The 23128-nt window shown below is 41.2% G+C and overlaps 2 protein-coding genes across 4 annotated transcripts in view; one reads left to right on the plus strand and one right to left on the minus strand.

Annotated features, from left to right (window-relative positions):
• The window catches only part of LOC106659613 (receptor-type tyrosine-protein phosphatase kappa), a 95602-nt gene that overhangs the window by 54479 nt on the left and 17995 nt on the right, over positions 1–23128 (plus strand). The window lies entirely within an intron of this gene.
• LOC106659614 lies at positions 8106–9288 on the minus strand. Its single transcript, XM_014382230.1, has 2 exons — positions 9219–9288; positions 8106–9140 (listed from the first exon to the last, which is right to left on the minus strand). The coding sequence occupies exon 2, from the start codon at positions 9125–9127 to the stop codon at positions 8243–8245; it is 885 nt and encodes a 294-aa protein (XP_014237716.1). The 5' UTR covers positions 9128–9140; positions 9219–9288; the 3' UTR covers positions 8106–8242.

Genomic DNA, 23128 nt, shown 5'->3' on the forward strand with positions numbered 1-23128 from the left:
TCGCAGAATCATCCAAATCGAAAAGTTCATCATTAGTTTATTACTTTCTTTAGGTATCGACATCGGGTTTTTCCATTTGTATTGAATTTACCAATTAGAAGAAAAAATTTATCTATAGTGATCATTCCTTGGTCATTAGGCTCAATAATTATTGTTAGGCATCCTCAACAGGGAGAGTTACACACGATTTAATCAAAAAATTACAACGGAAAACCTTTTCTCTTTTATCCTCCCTAATTGAAAAATTGTTCACGAAAATCAATAAGATCAGGAAGAACCCTACGATATTCGATATAAAAAAGGAAGCAAAAAAAACGCACACACAAGGTACATATAACAAAATCAATTGGTCGAATCCATTGTCTTTTCGCACACGCGCGCGCACACACACATACAGAAACGGGCGAGTATCAATTTTCGCATTTTCCACCGAGAGGAAAGATAACGAAATATATATACGCGCCACGCACTCTAGCTCGGCTGCCTCGTTCAGGACGACTATGCATGGCTCTGTGTGTGTATGTGTGTGTACGAGAAAGAAAGAGAGAGATAGAGAGATTCATGGTCGGAGTGGCGCCTCTCGGTCGCCGCTACTGCTACTGCTGATGCTGCTGGTACTCTCTCTCCCTCTCTCTCTCTGTGCATCCACCCACGCGTCCGCAGTCGCGCATCGCACGCAGTCCTCATTTTTATCGTGTAATATATGATCCGTATGTATATAGGGTGGTTATATATAAAAAAAAATATGGCAAAAATCTTCGACGCTTTCATTTCGTTAAAGAGCTTTCTCGAGCGCTCGACCCGATTACATATTATCCCCAAAAAATATCTATATAGATCTCGAGATAGCTTCGACGACTCGATCGCGCGACCCAAGTTCCCTTGTGATGAACCTCTCTTTTCTCCCATCGCGTCGACGACGAGACGAATGTATAATTAATGTACCGACATCGGCACTGTATATAACGCTTTGTTTCTATCACACACATATAGTCGATCGAGTATAGTCGCGGCTGGCAACCTCGTTTCTTTTTTGAATTTTTTTTTTTTTTTGCACTCTACTCGACTCGTGATGGATCTTCTTTCTCTCTCTCTCTCTCTCTCTCGGCTCCACACGCCATATAAGCTAGTTTTTCATTTTTGTTTTTTATTCTTCGCTCTTTTTTCTTCTTCGACTTCGGGGGAGCCGCTGTCGTGTGTGCATCGCAGACACACGAGCACAGCACAGAGTGTGCAAAATGCGGCGAATGGCAATCGGCCAATAACCATCGGGTAAATAGAGAGAGGGAGAAATATCTGCGCCTCGTCGACGGAGAATCGAGGGTAAGGAGAGATAGGATAAAATTTTATCGTACACATCGCTTTTACCAATGAAATGGACTTGCTACGTATAGTAGTAGTAGCAAAGAGCGAGTCATTGTGTCTGAAGGAGTTGGAAAGATAGTGGAAGAGATCCTTTTTCTACGCGCAGGATCCGAAGATTTAAAGCTCCTCTCCCGTTGCAGGAGTATCAATTCGTTTTCACACGCACACACACACACATGCGCGCGCTTCGATATATCATAATGTAGGCCAGAGCGCACGATAATTTTCATAAAGTACTCGATTTCTCATTGACTGCGCCCCGTTATAGCTCGCTCGCGAGCTCTCGAAATTCATTAAAATATAAAATAATACGGGCAGGAGCCTCGATAAATATACCGAATTATAATCTCGGCGCAGCTCGATACACTTGTATATCGCTACGATACGATACACCTCATGCGCGAATTCGCACTTGACTTTGCCTTGGGTATGATCGAAAATGCGCGCACGATAATGCGTGGGTACGTGTGCGCGTATGCCACTCGAAATATTTTGCGCGAGCCTGGCAAAATTTGTACGAATTCGATCGACTATTTTCCAGTGTATTCAATGTCCAGCGTTAAAAATATTTTCTGAACTAAAATCAATGAAAGAATGGAGGAAATTTTTCCATTGCGAGGAGGATTTCAATTTGGCATTTAAATTGATGCTTAATAATACAATTAAACTACATCGATTACTCTTTTGAGGTTCTGTGACTTATACAGTGATTTTTACTTTGCCACTTGCAGATCGACAGATACAAGTACTCGCCATCTAGCGGTGAAGATCGACATCAATGATGATTAAATTTTTATGAATTTTTCGTACGGTTTTATTTTAAAATATCAAAGTCTGATGTAAACAGTGTATATAGTTTCGGAAATTGTATATTAGTTCTAGTTGAGAATCTTCCGTTTTTTGGTATCGACAATGTGACACCAAAATTCTTCGACTTCTCGCTGACGATCTTATACTCATATACGCCGCGAGGGCTGGTCAATCCGAAAAAGTGTCGATGCTTCGATAAAGCCAACCGCACGTTTTTCTTTTTCAATTCGCCGCGATAACGATCCTTTGTATAGAGCACACACATCGCCTTAAGTGTATATATATCGCGTCGCGGTGTATACATAAAAGTAGACACACACTCGCACACATACGGACGAACGAGATATCAGATAAGAGCAGCTGCAGCTGCGCGCGCGGGAAAATCGAGGACGCGGCACGTACCGACGTCGGACGTTATAAAACTATATACCACGTCCGAAGTAAGCTGATAAGGAGCGCACAGAACGCGAACAAAGGCAAATTTGTCGCCCTGCGCTTCTATACACAGGTGCAGCTTCGATAAAATACGCGACAACGAGAATATCCGATGAAGTGTGTGTGTTTGTAAGTTATACAATTCATCGACCGCACAGTCGACAGCGGAGTAATCGTGATTTTCAAATGAGAGCTCGTGTACCTGATATATCATCGCTCGTTCGTCAGCAGCAGCACACGATGCGCAGTATAGTACATCAACTCCAAAATAAAAAAAAAAAGGAAACGAATTGATGTCGTCGACGATTTGAGAACGTTCCGTAAATTTATAGTCTCTCTTTCTCTCTCGCGAGCGCATACAGTCGAGTGGCCTTTCTCTCGCTCGCTCGTCGTTTATAAAGATAAATTTACGGGCTCGGTGCGAGAGAGAGATGAATCATGATTCGCGGCTTGTTTTTACACTTGTCAGGCTTAATTTTGATCGTTATACTTTATGAATCTTCGCGGCTGACTCTCATCATCGCGGTTAATTCAGCTTTATATTACGTATCGATAAATTTTAAAATTACAAAACGTAAACGGGGAGGTCCAGAGGGAGTTACTTCGCTATATACTATGAGCTATATTAAAAGCTCGCGACGCGCCGAGATCATCGAGTTAACGCGATAAGAACTGCCGCCGCACATCGAGAGATCGATTTATCGATCGCATATAAGTAGACACGGCCTTTCATTTTCTCTCCGCTTTTCTCGCAGCTCGTCGTCGTGAACGAGCAAGGCGCGCTCGTTCGATGACAGGCTAATAGCAATGAAAAAAGCTAATAAGTCACTCATTCATCGAGGCGCCTTTGTTTCGACGGACCGCTACACCGTGGCGGGATATATATTTGCATTATGAGTCGATGCGATTCGAATTGAAATTAAATTTTTTTTTTGCTTTTGAATTTGATGTAGAACTTTGTAAATCGGATTCGGATAGCATTTGATCCTTTTACGCGGAAGTAGATTCACGTAGGCAGAGGGGTAAAAAGATTTTCAGATTTTACAATCATTTTTTTATGAGAGACCCAGAATACAGTCTTGGACTATCTGGTAAACCTCGCTTTTTCGACTTATACAATTATTTTACCTTTGCCACTTGCAGATTTACAAATAAAGGTATACTCGCTATCTAGCGGCAGAGGCTGGCACTAATTATGATTGTATTTTCATAAATTCTTTTCCAAAATAAATCGATAGTAGAACATTCGTTTTCAATCGAATTTGAGCATTCGATATTAATTTTTTCTTGTTAATTTTTTCAACAAAAATAATGTACACGACTGAATTTTCCTTTGAATGAAAATTCATTATCGATCGCTTGAATTTTGAAGCCTGAATTTCATGTAAAATCTATACATTAAATTCAATTTTATATTCGTTAAACGGCGCGGACTGCCCAATTTCTTTCACGAATTCGTACGTATTTTTAATTCTTCGTCACAATAACGTACCGATTGAATAACATCGTGCTAAATACGGGCGATTCAGCGCCGTCATTTTCGATCATCGACGCAAAGTTTTGTTTCCACGCTTCGACTTTTACGTAATAATAACAACAACGCCGACGAACGACAACAATAATCCCGTACAGCGCACAATCGAAATTTTCCGTACCTATAAATACGTACAATATGTATAAATAGAATCTCAGGCGCGCAATTTACATATGCACGCGGGCGCAAAAACATCAATGGCATCGACTCGCGTGCGTCGCGCCGCCTGCTACGATTGATTTTGAATGAAAAGTATACGGTACATGCACGCGTATACGCGTATTAATAAATCCGCTGCTGCACACGTGCGCGAGATTCGCAGTGAAAAAGCGGCTCTTTGGTCGGACGCCCTTCGTGTATGTGTGCATACAAGCAGCAGCAGCAGCTGGCACACGCGTTTCTCTCCCTCTCTTTATTACATTTTACATGCGCGCCCGCGCGTATATAAGATGAATCCGAAAATTAAAAATTTATCTCTCTCTGGACTGGGTCACACACGTGTATACTGATCGAATCGTCGACGAACGATCAACCTATAGTTCGTCCTCGAAAACGTGTATACCAAATTCCGTACAGCGTCTGTATCTAAGTGCGCGTGTTGATCGCTCCGGGGAAATCCTTCATCTCTCTCTCTCTCTCTCTCTCTCTCTGTCCGCGTGTATATTTGCTCGGCGAGTAATTATGTGCCCTTTGTACGCCGAGAGATGCTGCAGTCGTCCTGTATACACAGGAATGGGTGTATATGCAAACAGAGGAGGACGGAGAGAGAGAGAAACACCTGCAAGAGCGTTCGAGAGAAGCCGTAGTTTGCGCCGCGCGCGTGCGGTGGACGCGTGTCGCGACGACGGGCCGGTAATTACTTTGGCTGATTGCGTTCGAAGCGGAAAAGCTTTACGTTTTCAATGGTGCGTACCTGTGTGTGCGTTGATTATAAGCGAGGAAAAGTCCGCGGTGGGGGATGATGTAATATTTGTATATTAAATGTATCGATGTACAATAAATTTGAGAATCGGAAGCCGTAGGTATTAAACGTGAACAATGTATCATTGGATAAAAGCCAAGTTTGACGCGCGCTGCTCGCACACGTGTCGATCGATCCATCCGAGCTGGCGCACGTGTAGCAGTAGTAAGTTTATAAGCGTTTCAATTTGTAGGGGGAAAAAAAATTTCGATGGCTGGGTAGCATTCTTGCAACTTTTTGGCACGAGTGTAATTTTTTTCCACTTCTTTACATCTTCTTCTTACTTGTGCTCTTTTTTCGAGTGAGAGGGAGAGATAGAGAGATAAAGACATCGGATATGGAAAAAAGAAGTTACCAGCGATTGGTCGAGGAGAAAAAATTTGAGGCCTAAAAGCTCGTGTGCAATAATAATATATGATTGAGTTATTTTTTCGTATACCATCGCTTCGAGTAAATAACGCCTGACGACTGAAACTTATCTTTGCTTACGATGATATTGAAAAAATTGAACTAGTTTCGAAAGTAATTGAATGTCTTCCAGTAGATAGCCAGTTTTTAACCAGCGGTAATGTCATGGCCGTGCAATTGAAAATCAAAAAAGACTCCTTCGCATCCGACAAAGCTGGCCGCTTAGAAAAGCGTCAAGCCGGACTCTTCGCTGTTGTTCACCTTGAGCTGAACTACTCGTTTTTGAGAAAGAGAGAGAAAGAAAAAGATACAGTTAGAAAAAAGATAAGATAAAATATGGAAAATTAGTCGATGAACGGAAATTGGAACCGTCAAAGTTCGAGTGACCATCTCGTTTATCAAGTATAGAACGTGCACTTTAACTGCTTTTTTAAATGTATGAGCAACCGTATAAGAATAGCTGCAAGTTATGAAACTTCTTTATCATTTTTGCGAATGTAACTAAAATGAAAATTGAAGCACAAAAAAATTAAAGTCCAAGCGAATCAACGAATCTTATTTTATTTTTTAATATATTCGTACATAAGAAAGATACGAAAAATTTACTAAATTTATTTACATCCGGACATTGTAAAATATTTTTTCGTCAATTTTTTTTTACAAAATATCTACAGAATTTATACACATCAGACATTAAAAAATACCACAAATATTCTCATCGTATATATTGAGTAGCCGTCACGCACATATTCCACAAATCTTCTTCGCTCAGACTGCTCAAGATCATGTCGCAGATCTCCAAGGACAAGCGTTTCCTCGACACGCGCATCAACGACTCCCTCGTCCAATTCTGGAAAAATCCTTGCCGAATTTCCGTCAGATACCACACCAGCTCGTCGGCTCTGTCGTACTCTTTCGCGGCGACGAGCTGCACGGGAATGATTCCCTCCTTGTTGGCTCTCGTCACGTCGGCCTTGGCCTCCAGCAGCAGCGCCGCCGTCCTGCCGTGATCCGCGGCCAGCGCCAGGTGCAGCGCGGTGTCGCCCGTCTCCCGCCAGACGGCATTGACGTCGTGGCCGAACATGCACAGGTAACGCACGACCCGGTGACAGCCGGCCATGCTGGCCGCGTGCAGATGAGTCAGGCCCGTCTCGTCGACGTAGTTCAGCCGGATGTCGTAGACGCGAAAGAGGTCGTCGACGAGGTCGAGGTAGCCGCGCCTGACCGCGTGATGCACCGCCGTGGCGCGTTTGATAGTTCGCGGCTCGTGCCGATGGTCGTCGTCGTCGTTCGGCGCGAGGTTTCTGTGATCGATCCCGATCGCGAATCGGATGAATCGCTTTCTCGCCTCGTGAGCGTCGGCCTTGCCCTCGTACGCGCAGTGCACGCAATCGATGAGAAGCCGATCGATCCATTCGGTGGGACAGATTTTGATCGTCGTCGGGTCGGCGTACACGGGCATCGAGGCGTCGAATCTGCAGAGGAATCCGTGTCGCCACTCTTCGCTCTCCCACGCCTCGTCGGCGGGATGCAGCATACCCATCAGATACGACAGGTGATCTTCGTACATCATCGTGGGGGGGAAAAGTTTTACACGCGCGCGCTCACTTTATTTTTCGCGAAAATCGCTCGGGCGAGAACCGGTCGATGTGCTGCTGCGATCCTTCTCGATACGCACCGACTGAATGTACATCGAAGCACGATGTTGCGAGATGTCGAGCGCGCGAGACGAGCTATGAATTTTTGTTTACGTTTGATCGAGCGACTGGCACAGCTCGGAATTACACGAAGCTTCGTATTATGGTAGATTTCCTTACGAAGCTGACAAATAAAACTTCCGAAAGCATCGAGTTTTCCGTCATTACCACGTGCTCGAGAAACTTAATTATTTATTGATTGAAAACTTTTTGTAAAGTTGTAGGCTAAGTAATTAAAACGATAAAATGCTAAACGTTACTTTGTAATCCCTGCATCTGACGAAAGAAAACAATTTTGCTGAAGGGACGGAAAAAATCTTATTGGATTTTCACAATAAATAATAATTTTTAAGAAAGAGGGAGAGGAATAGACTTTGTTGAAAAAGAGATAAGATAAAATACCAACAATTCAGTCGATGAATGAGAATTTGAGACATAATTTAAGTTTTCGCACGGAGCGAGACATAATTATATGCACGTAGATCTTTCCTAAAAATTTATTGGGCAACTTAGAAATCAGGCTCTATTACATTAGTTAGTGTTAATAGGTTCTATGAGGCATAGATAATGTAAATACGTTAAAATAATGAAAATTAATCAATAAAGCGTATTAAATACTTATTATCTATCTTCGTTCTATTTGGGTAAATTTTCTGGACACCCGCTTCTTGAAAACAATGCATGTTGGCGTAAAGAAGTTGTTGGACTATGCACTGAAGCCCTTCAACATTGGGCTATTGTTAAATTACACATAAGAGCTGTTTGCAGTTCTTCAATCCGTTCGTGTTGAATACTTCTCATTGTCAGCTTTCACATGGACCGTGTGCATAAAAACTTTTCACATTTGATGATAACATTGAAAAAAATATAACTTCCAGAGTCCAAGCTAATTAATGAATTTATTTGTTTTGTTTTTTTTTTTTCATATAAATACGATACGAAATATTGACATAATTTATTTTCATCCAGACATTAAAAAGTATCACAAATATGCTCATTATATCAGAATTTTTTCGCATTATTCAATTAATGTTACTTCACTAAGCGGGCTAGTTCAGCGTACAATTCTTCGTACAATCCATGAGCCGCCACGCAAATATTCCACCAATCCTCATGTTTTAGATTCCGCACGACTATTTCGCAACTTTCCTCCGATAGCTCGAATTTCGCCATGAACTCGAGTGCGTCCCTAGTCCATGTCCGCATAAACGTCTTCGAGTAATCGAATAGATACTGCACCAAGCGATCTTCGTAGTTTCTCGCAACGACGAGCTCCACGGCTGACACTCCCCGCACAACGGGCTCCTGCATTTTGGCCTTGTTCAGTATCAGTAACACGGCCGCCTCGTCGTGACGCCTGTTCAGAGCCAGGAGCAGCGGCGTCTCGCCGGTTTCCGGCCAGACGCGTTCGATGTCGTGCTTGTGCAGAATAAAATCGCGTACGGCCAGCATGGCACCTGCCATGCTGGCCGCGTGCAGATGAGTCAGGCCCGAATCGTCCGTGTAGTTCGCATCGAACCGTACGTATATTTTAAACAGCTCCTCGACGTCGTCGTAGTAGCCGCGCGTGGCCGCGTGATGTATCGCCGTGGTGCGACGCATCGTTCGAGGTCCGCCTAATTGAATTTCGGGCTCATCCCTGTAGCCGATCCTGATCACAAATTGGATGAATCGTTCTCTTTCTTCGTAAGCGTCGTCGTACGGAGCTACAGCCGTGCCTCCGTAGGGGCAATACATGCAATCGATGAGAAGACGATCGATCTGTCCGCGTCGAAAAATTGTTTTATAACTGTCAATTTCGTTGAACGAATCGATCGAAGAGTCGAATTGGCAGAGAAATTCGTGTCGGCTTTCCTCGCTTTTCCAGTCGACGCGCCTCAACATTGCTTGTAAACTTTCCACCTGATTTTGGGCCATTGTGAATATTTTTCTAACGTGAAAAATAACGTGGTATCAAGCGGTTTATAAAATTTAAGGCGTATGGATTTTTTTCGCGAGAATCACTTGCCTCGGTCGATGTGTGCGATCCTTCTCGATTCGAGCCTGCGACGTGCGTAACGTATACGCAACTGACTCTACCATGAACTACGATATTAACATAAACAAAAATTCATAGCTCGCTCACACGTTTATAACGTACATGTTTATACAGCTCGAACGAGACACAATTACATAGACATATTACGAGTGCTAAATATCGGGGATACTTATTAAAGATCTTTTGACGGTAATAAAAAATTCATCGCTTGGAATACAACATCGAATATGCCTAATAGTTGGGGAGGTCTTAGTTTTGCTTGTGTATACTTTTATTATCGCACAAAAGTAATTAAGACAGAAAAAGGGTACAGTTACAAAAAAGATAAGACAAAATACCAAAAATTAGTTGACGAAGAAAAATTTAAACTATCAAAGCTCGTATGACTGTCGCGTTTATAATGTATAAAACGTGCAATATAATTTTTGTTTCTTGGAAACTTTTGAGGATGCCATTTCCTCGTTAAAAAAAAAATTCAATTTAAAAATTATGACTGATTTTTAAATGCAGTAAGCAGCTGTATAAGAACAAGCTGCACGGTGGTGTGAAACTTCTATATGAATATTATGTAGATAAAAGACTTAGGTACCTTGTAAACGCGTACTGAATTTGATTTTTTTCTTAAAATGATTGGGTGTGTGTGTAACAAGAATAAAATCAAAACTGCTTATTTTAAAACTATTTTATTCAAATGATATAGAAAATAAGCAAAAATTATATGAAATCAGACAGTGAAAAATAAGTACAAATATGTTGATCACCATCATTAGCTTTGACCTACAACTGCCAAGCACATATTGGATAGATCTTGATTGTTTAGCTGCTTGATGATAATTTCAGAACAAAGAATCGGAAGTTGATAGCGTGTCAACTCCAAGAAAAGATCGAGTGCCCATTGGCGAAAAAATCCTCTGAATATTTTCTCGCTCAGATGTACACAACAAGCCATTTTATACTCTTTGGTGAGCATTCGCAATTGGTACGGCCGTGCTAATTTGTAGTAGTCCTCATATTTGAGTTGTTTCGCTTGTTCGGGTCGCAATCGGATCAGATCATACAGTGACAGATTCGAATTTATCATCATCTTTTTCGCTATTATCACAAACTCCTCGTCGTCGAACAAATTATAGTTTTCGAGATCCGTCGACTTCTCAAACAATTCGTATTTGGAGAAAAATTTTATGACTGTCAGGACACCGCTTCGGTTCAGTTGGTATCCTCTTTTCTCGAGGCGCTCAATGACGATAAGGGCCCGAGATGCTAATCCTAATTTATTAGATTCTGGCGACCAAACTCTATACTCCGGGTTCACTTCAACGTTAATTTCACTGGGAAAAATGAGTTTAGACAGATCGGCACCGCGATCCAAGAGTACATCGACAATTTTCATGGCAAGGTTCGACACGGCCCATTGCAACGGGGTCCGACCGAATTTGTCAAGGAGATCGATCGACACCTTCTTCTGAGCATCGTCGGTTAACTCAAAAAATTTCCTTAATGAGTGGATGTTGCAGTCTGACGTGCACAAAGAGTGCAGAAGCGGCAGACCCCTTGCGTTGACCACTGTCGGATCGGCGCCATTTTTCAGCAGAAATTCGAACATCTCGCTGTCGTTTTTTATAGCCGTATGTAACGGTGGATCGACTGAGCTCGCGTCAGATTCTCGGGGAAGGCAATTTGGATCCTGACCGAGCTCGAGAAATTTCTCGAGCTCGTCGTAACAACCATAGAGACAGGCCGCGTGAAAATGCGTCAATCCATCTTCGTCGCTGTAGTTCACATCGAACCTTTCGTATATTTTAAAAAGCTTACGGACCAGTTCAGATCCTATAACCAAAATCTCACGGTAGTTGACGTTGACGTTTCTCGAGTAAATCGGGTCCTTGCGTCTGGCCACACGATGAACTGCTGTGGTGCGACGCAGCAGTGGCTCGCCGTCTTCGTCGAGGTCGGGCTCGTCCTTGTAACCGCAGCGGATCACGAAATCGATGAATTGTTCTCCTTCGTAATAATGTCGGTGCCATTCATCGCTTTTGCTGACATCGACGGAATCCCTCAGAAGCAGATCGATTTCTTCCTTTCGAAAAACGTCTCTAAGATCGGGTAGTCGGTGGTTCCAGTATTTGATCAAGGGCTCAAGTTGAGAGAGGAATTCGTGTCGTTCATCTTCTATCTCGCAATTGACCTTTTCACGCATGCTCTTCAATACGTCTAATTTTCCTTGTTTGGATGGGGCCATACTGTTCTACTTATTCACAAAAACACACAGCACAAAATTGAATATTTTTCGCTCTATTTTGGCGAGAATCACTCGCTACAGTCGATACGATATGCGATTTCACTTGGCTGTTTACGTTGCAGCGTCGTAACGTGTACTGAGTATAACCGACCGTTTACTCGCGTGGACGTTCGATCGAGCAACACGAACGAACACGCACTGCAGCAGCGAGGCAACGTGTATAACTGCCAGCGAGATAGAGAGAAAGAAAGAGCGAGACTACTTCGGACGTTACAAACACCGACCAACCAAAGCTCTCGAAAAGAGCCTATTCGTCTCGAGCGTCGATTATGATTATTGGTCACGTGGTACCTAGCAGAAAAAACAGGACGCTTATACATTGAGTCAAGTAGAACATGAGTTCAATTTTATGTAACAAACAAATAAAATTATCTTTTCGTACAAACAAAACATCATTTCAAATTATTTATGATTAAACTCGAAGCTACATTTTAGTTTAAAACAGTATCAGCCGTTTCTTTTGTGAAAAAGTTGCGCTGAAAGTTTTCGAAAAAGGTTATGTCAATCTTGAGTTTGAAACTGCACGAACGATTTCTGTGAGCGTAAGTCTGCATATAGGGTGACTATACCAATACCCGGACAGCTAAGAAGTGATGTTCTTTGGCCGACCATTTTCTACCCTCAAATATGTCGAAATTCACAAAGAGAGTTTGAAAAAAAAAACTGTAAACGTCGTAAATTTAAATTAAAAAGTGGCCGGTAATTGGTCTTAAGAAAAATCACTTTGCGCCAATATCGGTCCACTTTTTAATACTATATGATTCCATTAATTTAATTGAAAATTACTATATAAAACGATAATTTCACCTCATGAATAATACTTAACTCGATCATACCATTCGTATCATTTTATTATTTGTTTAAATGTTTATATGACTTGAATAAAAGTGTCCGGGTATTGGGGGGTGGCCGGATATTGGTACAGTTACTCTATTCTATTTGACAGCACTCAAACTTATGAAAATGAGGTTATGTCATACTTATTCCTTCTAACGGCTTTGATCCACTCATTCCGGTGTTAAGTCTATTTTGGGAATAAGGAAATTAATAAAATTTAATATCAGTGTTTCTCCACGTATTACCGCAGTTGATAACGCAACAATTTACATGAGAAGACATTTTTTAAATCACTTGTATTGTTTAACTCATGTATAAGCATGTATAAGCATGTAAAAGCGTCCTGTTTTTTTTTCTTGAGTCTGCCACCACGAGAAAGCAGCGCTGACGTCATATACCCCCACCATGCTAACTCTCGGTCCGAATACGCGAGTACAAGTCCCGACGTGTCTATAAAGCGTTTTCAGATTGTCACGAAGTGGTCACTTTACCGACCAGCTGATTTGCCTGGAGGAATAACAAACCGCGCGCCCCTATACTTCCCGTGTTAAATTAGCTTGTTAAAAGTAGTTGTAATTAGTTTATAATCAAGTAAAAAAATAAAAACAAAAAATATCTGGAGAAAGCCGAAATCCTCGTGTATCGAAATATCGAAGCGGTTTTTAATTAAAGTCTTTAGTTTGTAAATGAAAAAATATTGAAATTTCAGTTTTTTTTTGTCTGTGATATTGTCAATAAACTCTAATAAAAAAGTTATTAAAAAGTGGTTTTTTAGGCTGTAATACAAAATCTCAAGCGGGGAAGTTATTATTCTTTCAAATTACCAACAATTATGAAAATCATCTCGCAATCGTCTTCCAACCCAAATCTGCTGTTGGTGGAAAGATAATATTCTTAAATACGATTGTTTCTTAGTTTTTCGTCGGTAACTTTAAAGAATCAAATTTCCCTGCTTGAGAGTTTGTATTGCAACCCGAAAAAGCAAATTTAATAACCATTTTAATACAGATTATTGACAATATCTCAGACAAAAAAACTGAAATTTCAATATTTTTTCATTTACAAACTAAAGACTTTAATTAAAAACCGCTTCGATATTTCGATACACGAGGATTTCGGCTTTCTCCAGATATTTTTTGTTTTTATTTTTTTACTTGATTATAAACTAATTACAACTACTTTTAACAAGCTAATTTAACACGGGAAGTATAGGGGCGCGCGGTTTGTTATTCCTCCAGGCAAATCAGCTGGTCGGTAAAGTGACCACTTCGTGACAATCTGAAAACGCCCTATATAGAAAGAAGTCTCGTTTCAAAAAAAATTCACTCGTCGATGCTTGCGAGGTTATACGGCTCAAAATAAGACGTATCATGTATTGGTTTCAATCAGGCAGGACTAAAATCTACTGTAATACGTGCATTCGCGTTATTGTACGTCATTGTTATTATCATTATGTCAGCTAGATCCTATGCATCAAATTGAGACTTACACGTATATAGATATGTAGTACGTGCTCGCAGCTCTTAACGTTTCGGATTACCAGTGGCAATTTCAATCAACTAGATTATAAGGAGCCCCTAGTACCTATATAGGATGTACGGGACTCCTTTCATTTCTCTTGGTGCTTACACCTACACCACATCTATGCTCTTATAAAAGATCTCGTTTTTCTTCTTTTTCTTCTTCTATTTTGTTTTTTTTTTTTACGCGTTGTTCTGTTTCGTCGTCAAGGTGAGGTCGAGACGAACACGTAGCACACACACACACATTTATATACACAGAGAAGGTTTTGATAAGCCGTGTGTAGAGCTGTGTATACATGGGAGGCAATGTTTGAATTAGCTTATATATATATCACGCTCGGGCGAAGGTGGATCCGAGAGATTTTTTAATTGAATCTTACGGCGACGGAGGATTTTCTCCGCGATCTCTCCGTTCTGTCTGTCTCTCGGTTTATCTCTGTCCAACTTTTTTTTTTCTCTATATAGCCCGAGAGTCGAGTATTTTTTTCATTTAAGCTTCCGACGTAACTAAATATGTCTTGCGGCCGGCCGGGGGTCGACAGACAGTGCGAGACAGGTAAGAGAGTGAGAGTGCCACAGATAGAAGCAGAAGGTAATTTTGCTGGAAATGTACATTTCCAAATGGCAAAAGTAGCTTATTTTGTCAGAGCCATATAATGTTGTACACACGCGATAATAATGCCGAATTTTCAAGCTAGCTCTCTGGTACATATATCCGCTCCAATTTCAAATACAGCGCGCGTCTTTTATGCGCGATGCGCGTTGCAGAATGAAAATCCAATTATGTATCGTATATACGAGCGTAGCCTTTGGAAGAAATCATTTTCCTTTGTGTCGTATACTGAAATCTTGAATTTAGTGCGGATTTAACGTAAAGTCGGACTTTAAAATTGAAGGTGCCTTCACTTGAAATGTTTGTTGAAAATTAATTTATCGGTATTGATTCATTTTTTTTGTGTAAACTGAACAAAAAAAAACATTAAAACTGCAAGAGCCCGCATTAATTTTGATGCAAATATTAATGGAAATTTAATTCTTTATGGAAATTTATACTTTTAGATTGTAAATGCATTGTCGCTTTGTTGGTTTTTTTAAATGTTTGCGTTAATTGCTCGAAAAATTGATGAAAATTCAATGATATTTAATGCCAAACTCTAACAATAGATGGCGAGTACCGTCATCAATAAATCCGCAAGTGGCAAAGTCAAAATAATTGTATAAATCTGTAAAAGAATTGTAAGGAATATCAACGTTAGTATCAACTATTCTCATTTCTCAAATGCTTAGCAAATCGTTTTTGTATTTCTCTAAGTAAGAGCAAGTATTCATTTCGATTTTCATTTTGAATAGAATTCAACAATGCTAATACATGAATTACCTTCTCCTCCACAACAATAACGGCATACGCCGTAAAACCTCGCGCATCCATAAACTCGCTTCGACTCTTCCATCACAAAAATTAACATAGCTTCTCGGCGTATTCTTTTTTTCCTCTCTCGCTCTCCTTTCATCGACTCCAAGTATGCGTTTGTGTGTGGGTGTAAATATGTGTACCCACACATCATGGACTGTCCGCGCACAAGTGTATAACACGGTAAATAATGGAATACGTGGGAGGCGCATATGGGCACAATAGCCGGGGCAATGTCGTATCCGCACACACAGCAGCAGCGGTTGATTGCCATACAGCCCAGGTATATTAATACATGCAAATGTCCTGTTGCTGCCGCTGCTCTCTTCGTATATATGCGCGCGCGCGCGCGAACGAAGGAACTAACGCGGCAACGGATTCAGGTCAGGGAGTAATACATAATGACCCGAGAGCTGTTCGCGCGACGGCGATGGCGTTGGCGGCGGCGGTGGTGTTGATTAAACCAAGATAAAGCAAGCGAGCTCACGAGGATATATACGCGACCGGCCGAACGAACGGCCGGCCGTCGATGGGCTACCGTTGTGTATGTTTACACGACCGAGTCGGCTCGTAAAATGACGTGTGAATTCGTCGTATATTACCGACTTATCTTTGAGTAAAGGTAAAAAGTTGTGTATACTTTTGGTCTTCGAATGCGAGCGGATTATCGATTTGCGAGAGTCTATTGACTCTTAGTTTGAGTTATCGAGTGCAGAAAAGATATATATCTTCCAATCGTGCGACTAAATTTAGCAAATGAAAAATCTCGTCGCGAGCTTGCGGATGTATATAATACGAGCTTGACGACGACGCACCTAGAAGTCTCAAATTTTTTCAATACGTTATATACTATGCTGTCAATTTATAAATACATCGCGTATTGCATCTCCATACATCTTTACGGATGCAATACTATATATCGATGTGTCACACGCTTCGCTTTATACAGCCCATACGCGAGAGCGTGTACATAAAATATCAGAGCTTGCGAAAGCTTTTGTGCCGCGCGTGAGCCTTCGCGTATTATATACAATTCTATCTCTCGATGAAATGTACATATTATATACTGGAGAGTCGAGACAAATTCACGACGTCGTGCCGTGTCTACAGTTGCGAATGAAAAATAATAATAATAACAATAAAAATTTGATCGACAGCTCGACTCGGGGATATAATAAATTCGATATTATACGATCGTTTATTCCTTGTTTATGTGAACGTATACGACTCGGATAGTTCAATTTTTAGAATCAATTTCGATCGATCAAGTTGCGTTAATTATTAACAGATCGGATCCGTATGTATACATAACAACAACAACAACAACGACGACGACGACAACAAGCTGGATCCTTCCATCGAGTCGTTTAATAACAATATTGCGTTATATCGCCGCGGATAATTCAATCGCCTATCGGAGGGGGGGCTGTGTGAAACTTTTACGCTTTGCCTCTCTCTCTCACACACACACACGCACTGTCGTGTTTATACGACATCGCTCGGGCAATCGAATAAAAGCCTCGCGAAAAGTTGAAAATGTCATTATGCGAGTGTACACGCTGTTTGTTTTTGTTTGTTTTTTTTCTTCGTTACCTCCCTCGTGCTTAATGCGATGACGGCACACGCACACACGCGTTAATTACACGGCGTGTCGGCCGTATTGATTTTCCTCGTACATGTATATTCGGTGATAATGGCTGCGTGGACACCCACGCACACGCACACACGTACGTACATACGTATATCACACAGTGCAGTCGATTAAGTGTACGGGTATAAAATGAGCTCTAACTAGACGATGATAATGGCACGGCGGGAAATAAGAACGGGATACGCGCCATTAGCGAGCGATTAGCCATCGAGCTAGCTTCGCGTTGTATACATTTATTGTAATATTCCGTATGCTTTCGATTCGTTGTAATGTGCCTATAGATGAAATATTATAGCAAATTGGATTCTCTGGAATTTTTTTGATGAGATCTTTTGACTTGTACAATTATTTCGGCTTTACCACTTGTAGATTTCAGCGGATAAAGGCACCTCGCCATCTAGCGGTGGGAGGCTGACGCTCAATTACGACGCGACGAATACTCATCGTACTATCGAAATTGAATGAATGTAGCTCGATGAGCAGTGATTTTTCTCTACGTCATTTGCATCGTATCGTATACGAGTGAGCCAATATAAAGCTTTCGCGCTGTCGCGAGCTTTCGGGCGTGGCCGGAAAAGATATTCCTTATATCGGCATACGCGTCGTTCATGTACATGTGTTATATCTCTCTCTCTCTGGGCGTGTGCGTATAAGTTGGATTCGTCCCAATTGGCGCATCAGGCAACCGTGTCAAGGCATATATAATATATACGAAATGTATAAAATCCTTTTCAAAGTCATGGCGGCTGGTCGAGCGAAAGCTCGAAGATGTGGAAATAAAAAATCGAAAAAAATGTGCCACTTATCGGTCGCCGCAGCAGCGGCAGCGACTAGTTCGACTAATGAGACGATACGGCGAGAGAAGAGGAGAGAGAGGATGAGAAATTGCTTTAATTGGATTTTGAACTTCGTTACGGACTATCTGGGTACAGCGAAGACAACGACGTGTGCATCATCGCGACACATATTCTCTACCATACATATAAGGTTTGCGGGTTATATACTTGATAGGGGAGGGTCGCGAGGTGGCGAGTCTACCGGGACTGATTAAAATTCCCCCACTCGATTATGGGCACGCAAAGTCGTAATGACCGAATCGTTTAACTTATTTATTCAATTTTCTTCTCTCGAGCTTTTATATACGTTATTATTGCCTCGAGTACATAAGACGCGTTTTGAAGTATATGTGTCACAGACATGACACACGCACACGTACTCGGCAGTGTATACACGTTACACGTTGTAGGAGTTAATAAGAACTCCGTGTAAAGTATTTAGCGCGTTAATTATTTACACGAAAAAAAAAATTTACAAACAAAAATTATGAATGTAATTTATTTATTCATTTGAGGTTGAAAAACGAGTCATTCGTGGAGGCTAGTTACTAAACATTATATACTAGCGAGGGGACTACATAAGTCAATCTGAATTATATCGATCATCCTCGAACTAATACGTATACATACGACAAGTATCGCAATCGGCCGTTGGGTGGCGCAAGACTGTTTTGAGCACGGGACTGTGGCAATACCCATAAACGAAACGCAAAGTTTGAGTATAAGTCAAAGTGGCATATAAATCTAATCTGGTGCTCAAATTGATTTTCACGCCGTGGTACTTGTTTCTCGGATCGAATCATCCACGAATCGCACGCGTAGCATCGAAAACGAGCGATCTGCCCTCCTCCCACAATAATACGCACAGAACATGAAAAATAAGGCTCAGTCATAGCGCACGAGCTAAAGCAGCTCGTAAAACTCGTCACGCTCGATTCGCTTCTTTCCTCGCGTGTTACGTGTCTTTCGCGAGAGACAGACATACCGAGAGAGAGAGAGAGAAATTATTATTATGGCTCTCGCGCTAAATTAGCCGATGGATGCGCTATAGAGAAAGACGACGCGGCTGTGCAGTATATAAAATACATAATTTTCTTGGCGCTTATATCGTAGCAATATTATTGCGTATATTGTACACAAAGATAGGCGATCTTCGAGTTTTATAATGCGATAGTGTGCGTACGGGAGGTTTTTTACCAAACACACGCACACAATGCACGTACGTACGCTATAAGCTGTGCCAAGTGGGTCAGGGCGCGTACACAACCAAGCGGGAAACCAGAGAAAGAGAGAGATCACGCATGAGATAGTTTTAACGATATTTTCTTAAAAAAAAAAAAAAATACCGTCGCTATAACGCGAACATTTACATACGCAAACATCGATTGTTGAACCTTGTCGCATTGTAGTAGGTAATATCATCCGTCACGCCTCTTGTACAGCGTTAATATTACGAGGCAGCGGTGGATATAAATTTTCGCTAATTGGACGTAATGACGCGCACGCATGTGTGTGTGCACATCGTCGTCGGTGCATTTTGACTTTTGGGCGCTCGCATAATAACGACGATCATCGTAAAAACGACGTTAGTATTTGGGCTAAGGTTAAGTCAACGTAGAGAAAGAGAGAGATGTGCACACGCGCATCAACATAATGCTCGTATGCTATACGAGCTTAGGAAGTATCGAATTTTTCGAAGGGTGTAATAATACGTGTACGCGTTTATTATAAATACGGGGCAATGTCGCCGAAATCCGATATAACATAAGATGCGGGTGGGTGTATAATAATTCCTCTCTCGAAGTACCTCTCGAATATACTCGAGTCGCGCGATAAAAGCGTCGGTCGACTTCTTTGAGAAGAGGAATTTCCCGATTTTCAATGGCGGAGAACTCCATAACGAAGAAAGAAAGAGAGATGCATCGGAAAAAGATGCGCACGAAACAAAGCAACCGATTTCCCACTGGAAATCATCGCCATGATTTCGCATTTTATATTCCGCAACTGTCGTAAAAAAAGTTCGCATACATATATAATATAAATTTTTCGTTCGTACAAGAGAAGAGAAAAAAATATATATATATTTGCGTACACTCGCGTACGCGGTGTCGATGCGACGAGAGCCAAAGTAAACATTAAGCTCGGAGAGCAGCAGCAGCAGTAGCAGCTTCGATAAGCCAAAAATGATCGTCGAGCTATTCCATATACCATTGCCGCTACTTGGATTTTCTGAACTTCTATATCTACGTATGCGTGTGTGTGTGTGTGGAAAAGGGGGTAATACGTGCCGAAGCTGTAGCCTAGCGAGATTATAATAACCGATGAGAAGCTCCGTTTCTACGTGTGTGTTTGTGTGTATTATACACACAAACGATCATCGTCTGCACACGTGTGTGAGTGTATATATACGCGAATAATACGTAATCTATATACGACAAGAGTATTGCATTTGCAGCGTATATAGCTGAATCTCGCGCCTCGAGTGTCTTTATAAACGTGAACTCGGGCTACTCTCGATGGTATGTGTGAACCGCTTGTGCACATATATACATTATTTATACGTACTGTGTATACTGTATATTAAACAACTTAAAAAATTAAAACGGCAGTCTCAGCAGCTTTAGGGACATATAATTACCGATCCTCATTTATCCTTATGCAGGTTTCTAGAGGACAAGGATATAGCCATCTAGCGTTGAATCATTGAAGGTGAAGCGAATTCTCTGAGGCGTAAAAAAAAATAAATAAAGACGCGAGCGATTTTTCAACTTCCATCATTTGCAGAAACACTCGAATTTACACATGTTTAAATTGTGTATTTATTCTAAATATATGTATGAGTTTTGTTTATTTAAATTTTACTCAAGTCCACTTTGGCCAACAGTAAAATGCTTTTTAAAATAAACTTTATGTATAAATCTACTATTAATGAATCATTGAAACCACGATATATGTAATAGTTTTTACTAATTGTTCAATCCAAGACCATTAAGAATACTCTTAGAAAATTTCGAGAGCACGAGATTCGCATCGTGACGAAGGGCGTACAAGTAATGGGATCGAAATTGATCCTTTGACGCGTCTATATATACACACGAGGTAAACGAGGAGAACTTCATCTCCTGTCGGGCACATTATCAGTGTTATATACAATCGAGGGGCCGAACGGAGAAAGGCCAAACTTCCACATTACACGCAGACCGACACCGTCGTAGTATATATAATAGCACGTATACTGGACCATGCGGCTACCCGAGCGGGGTCAAGCCTGCACACGGGGTGTAATAGCCGGCAAAGTTTTCGTTTGAATATGCGATGAGCTGACGATAACAAAAGCGACTCCATCGGCCGGAAAATTATTACATTGGGATGCGTGCGCGTCGATTTTAATGCACGTCAGCTTCGTCGGCGAGCGAAAAATTAAAATCTTCGGCTCGATCGAAATTTCAATGTAAATAATGATTTTCGACGTGTTCCTTTCTTTTTTTTTTTTTTTTTTTTTTTAATATTTTCTCTCGTCGAAAATCAATTTTGCGCGAATAAAGCGCTTAATACGTACAATATCCCATCGGCGCGAATGCGAAACATTTTTCAACGCCGAGAGAGAGAGAGAGAGGGAGAGAAAAAAAGGGGCGTAGAATAAAGGTCGCTATATTAATGTAGATCGAGGATAAAAAAAGAGAAGGAATTCAAAGTTAAAATTGAAACAACGGGCGCGAGCTACTGCTGTTGCTGTGTGCTTGTGTGCGCGTGTTTTCACAGCTTGAAATTTTCAAGACGCGAAAATTCACATTTTCATTCGCGCGCAAATAATACGATTATGTATCCGGTGAAATAAGCCGTTGTTCGCTGTCGGGGATCGATTTATTGGATTTTATTTCATCGAAATTCTTTTGTACGCAATTGCGCGATTATTTTTCTTTTTTTGTTGTACATTTTTCAAGCGACCAGTTGTGTAATGCTGTATATACTCTTAATTGTTAAGTCGAGCTTAATTGTTCAGTACATCAGACATGGGACTAGACATGAAAATTTCGTCAAACTGTGCTTTAAATTATACAATAATTTTTGCTTTATCACTTGCAGATTTATAGATAAATAGTACTCGCCATCTAGCGGTGAGAGCTCGAAGTGGTATTATCGTATTCGAAGTGTTTGAAAACTGGTCTCAATTTTTACAAACAGTTTAATTGTCACTTAAAGTGCGCTCGATGTGAACGTACGTAACAGAAATATCGCCCGAAACGAGCCAATAAATGGTTATTGATTTTAAAACATATATACTCAAGTGGTCATTTTTTTGTTATTATTAAAGTTGAGCATTTCTATCGGGACTATCGTACGATACATCGTAACAATAAACTCATTACGCTATATTCAACTACGTTGACTGTAGTGAAATTTATTCAATAGCTTTTAATTGAATTTCAATTGAATAATTCCTTCAATTTCATCGGCATCTTCGTCAGAAATCTCTGATACATCGACACTGACTATGTTGTCCTTCATTCGTAAGCTTCGTCCGTCCTCTTAAAATTCATCGTCAAAAGTAACCACTGAAGTATAGCCCTCGTTGGCCGAGCGAGCAAAGGCGTCTGATTTCTCGCCTGATTTGAACTCGGGCCCGAAGTAGTCAGCCCTCGAAGTAGGATGGTGGATATGCGCTGGATGGGTGACGTTGGGTACTGCTCTACTCAGGGTCCTGACCGTTGATCCTAGTGAGATCCCAAAAGTAGAAGAAATCGAAGTCAATCCATAAGCAACGAGATGACGTATTGACGTATTGACTTGTACAAATATTTTGACTTTGCTACTTGCAGATTTGCTAACAAAGCTACTCTCCATCTAACGGTGGATGCTCAAAGTGGTATTCCAAATAATTAAATTCTTTGAAACCGTTGAATCGTCATTTTCAGGTCATTTCAAATGCGCTCAATAATTGTAACGAAAAAAATCCCCCAAAAACCAGCAATTAAACGGTGGTCGCTTTTTGGTCATTATTTCAGTGCCGCTGCACCATATATCGTAACGATAAACTCATTGCCGCGTATAAAGTTGATCACATTTCGAGGGGACAACATCGTATTATTCGCGAAGGCATTATTATTATTGGCCTCGTCGCTGGAAAATTCTCACTCTTCGCCGCCCGATACGAGCTGCGCGTACGTTATATCACGCACACACACACACACACACATGCTCGTATCCTCGGAGAGAGAATTTTGGGAGTTAATCGCGCTGAGGCATCTCCATTAAATTCTCTGCGTTGGCGTTGGCGGCGGCGAACAATTACTGCGGCACACAGCTATATCCTCCCCCCGCC

This window comes from Trichogramma pretiosum, unplaced genomic scaffold (assembly GCF_000599845.2).
Source record: "Trichogramma pretiosum strain Unisexual culture from Peru unplaced genomic scaffold, Tpre_2.0 scaffold39, whole genome shotgun sequence".
Taxonomy (NCBI): Eukaryota; Metazoa; Arthropoda; class Insecta; order Hymenoptera; family Trichogrammatidae; genus Trichogramma; species Trichogramma pretiosum.